The sequence below is a fragment of the Carex rostrata genome, chromosome 8 (assembly GCF_964058835.1).
Source record: "Carex rostrata chromosome 8, lpCarRost1.2, whole genome shotgun sequence".
In the NCBI taxonomy this organism is placed as follows: domain Eukaryota; kingdom Viridiplantae; phylum Streptophyta; class Magnoliopsida; order Poales; family Cyperaceae; genus Carex; species Carex rostrata.
In genome coordinates this window covers 2,194,794-2,204,468 of record NC_135925.1, presented here as the reverse complement: position 1 = coordinate 2,204,468, position 9,675 = coordinate 2,194,794, and the positions used below count along the sequence as shown (strand labels likewise).

General features: G+C 34.5%; 1 protein-coding gene across 4 annotated transcripts; it reads right to left on the bottom strand.

Moving 5' to 3' along the window:
* Window positions 1-3,562: 3,562 nt before the first annotated feature.
* Window positions 3,563-8,853, bottom strand: LOC144558170 (protein ROOT HAIR SPECIFIC 17-like). 4 transcript variants are annotated; one of them, XM_078306936.1, is made up of 11 exons: window positions 8,443-8,853; window positions 7,954-8,019; window positions 7,768-7,858; window positions 7,599-7,675; window positions 7,269-7,357; window positions 6,955-7,141; window positions 6,471-6,652; window positions 5,798-5,900; window positions 4,893-5,224; window positions 3,953-4,448; window positions 3,563-3,852 (listed from the first exon to the last, which is right to left on the bottom strand). In XM_078306936.1, exons 1-10 carry the CDS (start codon window positions 8,638-8,640, stop codon window positions 4,055-4,057), a joined length of 1,719 nt encoding a protein of 572 aa, XP_078163062.1. In that variant the 5' UTR covers window positions 8,641-8,853; the 3' UTR covers window positions 3,563-3,852; window positions 3,953-4,054. The 4 variants fall into 4 exon arrangements, with proteins under 4 accessions (XP_078163062.1, XP_078163060.1, XP_078163063.1 ...); XM_078306934.1 differs by having other exon boundaries at window positions 3,563-3,844; window positions 3,948-4,448; window positions 8,443-8,846; XM_078306937.1 differs by having other exon boundaries at window positions 3,563-3,844; window positions 8,443-8,846.
* Window positions 8,854-9,675: the final 822 nt, after the last annotated feature.

The window sequence follows — 9,675 nt, the reverse complement described above, 5'->3', positions numbered from 1 at the left end:
ATTGGTGTGAATTTTAAATATAGAAAAGAAAACGACGAGAAGGATATAAAAGAGGACAGCGATTGCTGTACAATGTAAATGGTACAAAAATCTTTAATATATAGCGAAAATATGACTGGAAATAGCTAGAGCGAGTACTAATGTTTCTGTTCGGCATAAAGGCTGTCAATACATTTTGTGGTCGAGTCCGGATCCTCTGGATCCTCCAATCAGAATCCGAACTAATCTGATCTCAAGTGAAATGAACGGACGTCTCTTTAATATCGTGCTAAAGCAGATCAGACCGTCCGGATCTAAACTCAAATTTTGAGTTACATTTATGCGATATGAATCATTTTGGGGCCTATCTGCTATAGGCCTATGGCTTATTCGGAGACCCACATTTCCCCTCCCTCCCCCTCATTTACTTCCACTAGATAGAATGATTAGCAATCCAAATCTGTGTCCTTTAAATCCCCTCATTAATGTTTCCTTTTTTTATCTCTTCCAAATTTCATTACAGCCATTGTTTTCCCTGCTTAAAATTAGCACTGCTTCAAAGCACCTAGAGATCTTTTCAGTACCTTGATAATATTTTTTCAATTGAAGTAATTTTTTTGTCCATTATTCGTATAAAAATATATAAAACATGACACTAGTGTAGACATATACACAGATCATTTGCATATTCATAAAACAATGCTGTGTGTAGGCAAATAACACTGATTTCACCTTATTAATTAAGAAATACCAACTTTTTTTTCCTTACATTTTACTTTGTACATAGGCATATACGATATTGTTGTTCATCTTTCTCTAGAAAATAAATTAGAATGGTTGATTTTGTTTTATGTCATGAGAAATATTTGTTTATTGACATTATAAAATTTGTAGTCCGTTTAATTTTAAGAGATGAAAAACCAACATACAGAGAATTTGAACCAAATTCTAGTCGACACTTTAATGTGTTTTTATAGAATTTTAAAATTTATAATTTTGATGGTGATATTAAAAAAAAACTAATGATTTATTGTTTGTCATGTGAAATTTTATATATCAAATTATTAATGTCACAAATAGTACTTTCATAATGTTCGTATTATTAGCAATTGCTATATATATAATATGATGGGTTCCACCTCTTAGCTAATTTGGGGAGATCACAGATTCAACTTTGTTAGTTGGATATATATACTTTTTCTAAGCCTCTGAATTTGCAGGCAGTATGCTTGACTTTTAGTTGTGTATGTGTATTAATTGTTGTTTGTTAGCTTTGTGCATGGCTTGTATGTTGGACTGCCTTTGACTTGATGCTGTTTTTCTCTGTAACACTTTACAAATTTAATAACAGGGCTACAGGTAATTTATCTCAAAAAAAAATATATTATGGGGTTTAGCTCCGTCTCCATTAATTTTCTAGTTCTATTAAAATTATTGATTGATAGTTTGTGTATTAAAGAGATTTGAAGGAGAAGAAGAGGACGAATCCATAAGGGGATTTAAAAAGATGGCAGATTTTGGTTTATAATAATTGCAATTATTATTATTTTTTTGAGAGATTGATAGTAGTTATCAATCAGTTGTTATTAATTCTATTTTAGTGGGAGTAAACGGGAGGGAGGGAGAAAAATGAGAAGGAAGTGAAAATATGGAACTCACAAGGACATTTTGTCAAAAAATTTGAAGGAAGAGTATTTTGTTTGTTAGTTTTAGAAAGTAGGGCAATTTATAAAATTTCCCCTTATTCAAGTCTTTATTCGATCATTCGCCTTCGTTATTTTCGCTGATGTGAATGAAAATTGAAAGCGATATGATAGTATGAACAAAAATTAGATATTACTGTATAAAGGTACATTTGCAGCTTTGTGGTATACTCGTATATATTAGAAATTGTATAATGGTTTTTTTTTTTTTTTTGGGGGGGGGGGGGGGGGGGGGGGGGGGGGGGGGGGGGGGGGGTTTGGGGGGATCCGTTGAATTTTCAGATTTTTTATTTTTACTTTTTGGTCAAACCGTCCATAAGCGTATATTTTATTAAGCATATAAGAGTAGTAAAGTTACATTCTACATGTATTACTCAAGTACTAAATTGAGACATAATATTAGTCAACGAGTGTCTTTGAAAGCATTTAGTTATAAAAAAAACTAAAAATACGCAGGTTAGTGGTTTGCTTTTACCCGACCCGTACCCGTTACCCGAGGTATCCGTACCCGTGCCCGGATATAGGCGGGTACACGGGTACGGGTTTGAGACGGACCGGACTCAATGATTCGGGAAAAAACCCGCCCAACCTGTACCCGTATCCGAAACCCGTCTACCCGCACCCGTTTTACCCGTACCCGCATCCGTTTACCCGACCTACTTTACCCTTTTACCAGTGTACCTTTACCCGTTTACCCGTTTACCCGTTTTTTTTAAATTCAAAATTATTTTGCCGCCGAAAAAAATAATATTAAAAACAGAAAAAAAAAAAACTAAAGAACAGTATTAAAAAATGAAAAAAAACCAAAAAAAAAAAAATACCCGTACCCTACCCGCCCTACCCGACTACCCGTACCCGTTACCCGAGACGGGCACGGGTTTGAAACGGGTAGGGTACACTCTTTTAAAAACCTACCCGACCTACCCGTACCCGCCCTACCCGACTACCCTACCCGGGTATACCCGAGGTACCCGTACCCTACCCGTTAACAAACCACTAACGCAGGTACGTGTGTATTTTATGGATACAAATTTGATTATCCTTTTTTGATTGTAATGATAAAAGCATAGTGATTTCATCCATGTATATATTTTGTCATGGTTCTTCTAGCTGATTACACTGTAGTGAACTCTTCCTTACAAGAAGCATCTTTTACATTCCAAAGTCTGACACCACTCAAGAAAAGACATCCACAACTGATATGTTACTTCACCATGTGAGGAGTGTGACAAAGGTCGCCATGGTTTTTCATTTCGCCTCTTTTCCAACTGCTTTACTCACCGTTAAGGCACCGCTCTTTTATTCATTTTTTATCTGTTGTTAACCCATTATTTTTTTTTTTTCAGATTTCTAATAAAAGAAAGAAAAGAAAAACTTGCATTTTGGATCAAATCGACACTTTACTGTGTTTTCGGGCCCAAATTTCCGGTATCAAACTCCAGGGCTTGATTAAGTATATGCCTTTTGGGCTTTCCCTAAATTTGTTTTTGTTTTTTTTAAGGGAAAGGTTTTTCTTTCTGTGTTGCTACTTGCTGGGTTGGGGATAAATAAAACATTTAAAGGGGTTTCTTTTTCTATCTGCAACTATTCAGTATATGAGTTATAAGCCCAAAAAAATCAGACGGCTCACTAAGGAATTAAGCCCATCAGAATCAGGTATCTGATGTAAGCATGGCAAAATTTGGTAATGAGAGCCATTATTAAAAATGGTTTTATTGAATTATCAATGTGTGTAAAAACACCATTAAGAAACTGATTTGATATTCTTAAAAGTTAAAATAAGCTAGGTACTGGTCTGGTACAGTGACTCCTAAAAAAAAAAGCGATTCTCAAACTATTGTTAGAAAGAGTAAGGTACTATAATCGGAAATGGCTCAGAGTTTGAAATGAAATGGCCGATTTAGTCAGATGGTCAACATATGAAACTATTTATTTAGAAACAATTGATAGAATAAAAGGTGGACTATTGATATTGCGGGCGAATAAAAATTGCCCCATTTCTATATTTAACTATAAAAAGCTAAAAGGCAAAAATAAATTATTCCATGATTTACATCAAAATATTAAAACCTTGAGAAAAAAAAATAAACAAAAGTTTCATTTGCCTCTGGCCCTTCAAAATGCATTCATGTCCTGAAAGAAACGCTGTACAGTTATAACACCTACGTTGCTCAAAAAAGAAAGGTAAAGTTAGAACAGATAAATCATAAAAATTATAATAATTCAGTATAAGCATGTTCTATTTGAGATGTTATTAGGTGGTACACTACCTATTTTCATTCTGTAAATAGCCCCATCTCTTGTGCCTGGTTTCATAAAAAATGTTCACCAAAGCATGATAACCAACTAAAAGTTGCCTCAATCACTTGATGCTACTGACCAAAGTCAAATTCATCTGACTCAGCCTCGTCAAGTTGGGTCAATAAATTATCACCATCCAGACCCGACGACCCATCAGACCTGCTTCTTCCCAGAGGTTCGTTTTCTCCGTAATCCAAATCTCTATAATCCAACCCGTCATCATTTTCCGGAAACTCACTTGCACTTTTGTTAGATTTCCTATTTTTGTCACAAATGCAAGCAACTGGGTTTTCATGAAACTCTCCACGACCCGCTTTGATCTCGCCCGGTTCACCCATAAAGCCTTTCTGAAATGCACGCACTTTCGATTGAAATGCATCCCATGTCAAGCTGCTTTGGTTTTGAAATAAAGACGAGAGCTTTTTTGCATTTGGCCTGATTGTTCTTTTGTGCCCAAAATACCTCCTGTAAAAGCAAGTTTTCATTCTTAAAATTAACTCAAATGATTTACAGGAAATATATAATCTAGTAACATGTAAAATTATTATCAGAGTTGGGTCTCTTTATACACTAGCACAGTTTTATATTTTCTTTATTTGCAATTATGTCCACAATTTTACTTTGATGAAATACCTCTTGCATGAAAACCTCACATTTCCTTGAAGAATATGAAAATTACTATTTATACCCCCTCCTTACAGTTCCAATTCAAAAGATGCTCAATAAACCAAAATTTTCTTCTAATTTCTCTTTAGATTAATGAGCACGCTATATCTGAAACCAATAAATAAGGTCTTAGAGGGTACCATGATATTTCCTTCAATAGAGTTTGCCATGTTGCCATTATATAACTAATACACTAAACCCCTCAAATAAAGGGGAAAAAAAAATGAGAAGAAACGAGCATACCTCCTTCCAGCTAACATCCTTGCCATGTTGCCGTTATTATTAGTGACAAACACATCGCTCTCATCACAAACAATAAAATCAAGGGCGGCCATGCGGGATGAGAAAGGCTCAAATTGTAACAGCTCATCCCTACTGAGGAGAGTTTCTTTTGAGTGTATGTTTGGAAAGAGTGCCTTCAGTGGGGCCAAGGTCACATTACCCCCGTAAACCTCTCCTGATGCCACGTACAAATGTACTTCATCACTGAACCCAAGTGCTCTTAGCATCAGTGCAACCTCCTTTGGTGTGAGCGGGCACTTCCCGTGCCTACGCTCTTTGTCTGGGTCATTTACCTAAAGAACGAAATATCAAATACACGTATTAGTTCATATATGTTGTTTTGTATATAAATATGCACTTTTTTCATTAATAGTTATATATGTGGAGAATTTGGTAAACAGTCAATAAATAAATCTAGAATATTCCTCATCTCAAAACGAAAAAGATTTGAACTTGTCGAACCTATTCTATTTTTATCAAATGTGGCCAGGGTTTTGATGGTTTTTGCAAATGTCTCAAGAAATATCAAGTTAAAACTTAAAATGATGTTTATTTAGAAAGTACGATAAAATCTTTATGTTAGCAGAGGTTCTGGAGAGGTATAATGAACATAAAGAATAGATTTTTAAACTACATATATGATAAAAATCTTTTATGTCAATTTGAACTTACTGAAAAGGACTCAGTAGAGTTACATGGGAAATATCAGCATTTGCCTTTTTCATCACACCAAGTCACCAACCAAAAGTTTCATATCATTGCACATTTAAAAGAATTTATTGCAACTTGGAAATCTGAGAAATTTTAGTACAGCATGCAAATATGATAAACTTTCAAGTGTTATTAGCAAAAGAAAATGGGCATACATGTAAAGTTTTCCAGCGCTTGCGAATAGCACCTAGCTCAGTTCTTTCCTTCTCTCCTCCTCCGTAATAACATCCCGAAAAAGCCAGCATATCAGGTTCAAATCTGTTAATATGTTCTGAATAATTTGAATCATTTTCTTGATTTGGGTCAACATTTTTGTACGCACTACAACACCAAAAGCTATCTCCATAGTACGAAAAAACATACATCCCTGGATTATACAAGTATTTTTCCTCATGTATCTTCTATACATGGAGTGAGGTTATGGTCCTATGCATAGTATTAAAATATATACACCCCTGGATTATACAAGTATTTTTCCTTGTGTATCTTCTATAAATGGAGTGAAATTGTGGTTCTATGCATAGTATGGTATATACCCCTGGATTATACAAGTATTTTGAATGGTCTCGAATCTTTAGATCAAGTGATTTCTATCTATCTAATAGTAAAAAAAATTCTAAAAAATGTAAAATCTGATCTAAAAGCACATCTTCCTACGCACTGCAACATAAAAAGCTATCTCCATGGAATTAAAAAACATATACTCCTGGATTATACGAGTATTTTTCCTTGTGTATGCTTCTAGGTTACCCTACAATAGCATTTTTCTCTTGGAGAATCCAATAATTTAAAAGATTATACAAGTATTTCAAGTAAGCTAATATTTACCTAAGATGAATTGCTATAAAGCGGGTGCTTCTTGATCTCATTCTCTGGACAATCATGTTGCCCATTTGGCGAATTGGATCTGCAAATTTTAAAGCATGGTAATTTACTCTGCACCTCAACTTTTGAAGATCTGGTTCCAAATTGTTTGACAGTCTATAGTCGTACTTCGTCAGCTGTACAACCTGCATTTACATTTAATTTTTTTTAATAATTAAGCAGAGGATTCTCTATAAGAAAGTGGCAATGTTTAAAAGTCATGAACATCCTATTTTGTGATAATTTTTTATTTAAATAACCTATACCTGTGAGAAAAATTGTATCAGCATCTTTTACTAATATTGCAATAATATTTTGTCCATTTAAAAATGAAGGCCAAAATTTTCCTGCTCTCATATCAGGCGCAGCAGTACCTGCCATGCCCTCTACTGGTACATATGGTGTAGCTGGTACAAAATTATGAGAAATTTCATCAAACAGTACTTACATGCTTTTTCATAAGTGCAGGTAGAACTCTGCTTTGGTAGCATTTTGGGGTGCATTTTCTGGGGACTCGCATCGTGTAAGGAGCAGCTACGGTTTTTCCACCTTTTTTGGGGATTTCTTTGACGATCTTCACATCATATTTCAGCAAAGATATGAACCAGTCTACGTCAAAAATCTCGGAAAAAGTGCTGTTTACAAAAATTCAATTTAGTATTAAATAAAATATACATCACAGGAAAATTAGTTCTAAAGAAAATGTAAAAGAAGTTAATAAATTATCTTTTAAAAGCAAGCAAGAGAATTTTCGGTACAAACCTAGCATCCTTCCAAAAAGATTTTTCATCCAGTTTCGGGATAACAAGGGTTGCATTCAATATCCGTGCTGCCACAACTGCATCTATTATCTGAAATTATTATTAAATGTCAAAACTTTCTTGGAGCATAGCATGCAGTTCATTAATGAATATTTGTATAAATGAGCATATCATGTTTCTTTCATAGCAGATCCTTACATTATAACTAATTTAAGACAAATAACCTCTCATTTAGAATCTAATTAGATAATGAAAGAATAGACATCTTAACTACATTATAATTATTGAAAAAGTGGTTATACCATAAATGATTTGGAAATAATTAACTTACCCCTGTTCTCTGCTGATTTAATCCACCACTCGTTGCTATCATTATGTACCGATTTGGCTCGGCAACTGTACCAACTCCTACTCGAACAGGCCATAATTTTTATAATTCGGAAAATAATGTTATTTAGAATTTGAAATTTTAATTAAAATTACCACAAACAAACACATACTTGAAAATTCTTTACTTGCAGTGCTACACCCGTAAAATTGTTTCGATAAATTTGAGCTCCACAGGTCAATTCTTGGGTTAACACCTCCACTCTGGTATTAACAAATTGATATAGCAAATAATTGGTAACATAAATAAATATGAAATTAAAAAGACAAGAAAAACAGGAAAATTATAAATAACGAACCGGGACATGGAATTCTTCACTGTCAGCAGCTAGCGCATTTCTCTGAAACTCAGTTGGTTTCTCCAACTGTATAGTATTAAAAAAAAATGAAAGAGTTAAACTTGCACAATTTTCGAAATTGTAATTACAAATTTGTGAAATATTAGTGCTAAACTTGCACCTCTTCTGAATAAACCCATGATTTCCTTTTATTGCTCGTACCAGTTTTATATGCTTCAAAAGTCGTGCAAAAGGGATTCTCTTGTTATCCAAATGCGGAACCTTTTCGCATGAAATATCAAATGCAAGATTTTCTATATCCTAACAGAGTTCCCTTTTCAAAAGAAATGAATTAAATTATTGCGGGGTACGCATGGAAAGGAAATACTACATTTCTCCAATGTCTCCAGAAAAAATATCAAAGAAGACGAGTAGACGACCAAGAAAAAACAAAAATCATACAAAAAAAAACGAAAAGAAAAATCATGAAGCGTGTGCGTGGTGCCATACCAAAAGATGCGATCGCCCCTGGATGCGAGCACGTTGGAGAAACGAATGCTCCTCCTCTTCGAGCGGTGGTGAGAGCACGCAATGGAACAGTACCACCAATAGCATCATCACGGAGGCCCCACAAGCAGCGGTGGTGACTGGCATGGTCGGTAACCGACACCTCGTCACCCGGTTTCTTCCTCTCCGCCGGACCCCCATTAGTCACCTCAGTCTTTCTACGCCCAGAGAAGCGAAAGAATTGATTCCATTGGAGGAGATGAAAGAAGAAGAGCAAAGAAGAAACCGCGACCAGGTTTGAATGTCCTTTGCAATTTAAAAAAAAAAAAGGATTTCTTAATAAATTATTGTATTTGGTTTTGGTTTGGTTCTAGTTTGTTAGAGTTGGTAAGCGGTCGGTGACAAAAGAAATTATTAAAGAAAACGAACAAAGAGCGGGGGAAGGGGAGGAGGGGAAAGCGAATGGGAGAGCGCCACGTGGACCAATGATTAGGGGATTGCTTGAGGAACGTACAAGCTGCTCTGCTCTTTTGTTTTGTTGGCACTTGGCCATGTGCTCTTTGGCCAGTGGGGTTTATACATTTCATTATTAGTATTAATCAGTGTAAAACTGTAAAGCGGGCCGTTTCAACTTTCCCAGCTCGGATGGATTTGCTTCCTCCCTCCAACAGTAGCACTTTAGTGGTTATATTTTTGTTAGTGCTGTTACAATTGTCACATGTTTTAATAGTTCCTTTTTTGGATGTTATCGTAAAATCATTTATAATAAAAAATGAGACTATTATACTATGCATAACGCACACCAGTTCGTACTACTATTTTATATTTTTGTTTCAAAGTTTAAATGATTGATTGAAAGTTTGGAACCTCTCAACATGGTCTCCATATAAAGTGTATTTAGTGAATAAATTTTATATTTTTAGAACTTTTTACTATTTGTTAGATAGCTAAAAAATTAGTACTTTCCAATAGTCCAAAATCTTTTTGTCAAGTGATTTGTAAAAATATCCTGAAAAATGTAAATTTTGGTTTTCAAGTACATTTTTATAAACAAATTTAAACATGTTAAGTTTGTGTCCTTCAAAATAAGAAACACAATTTCTTTGAAGATATTGTATTTTTCTATTTTTCTCCTAGACAGTATTTTTTTTTTTTATTAACCTACTAAGATTCAACATTTATTTATGTGTAGTCAAAGGAAGAAATTTTATGCATATTATATATTACACAACCTAC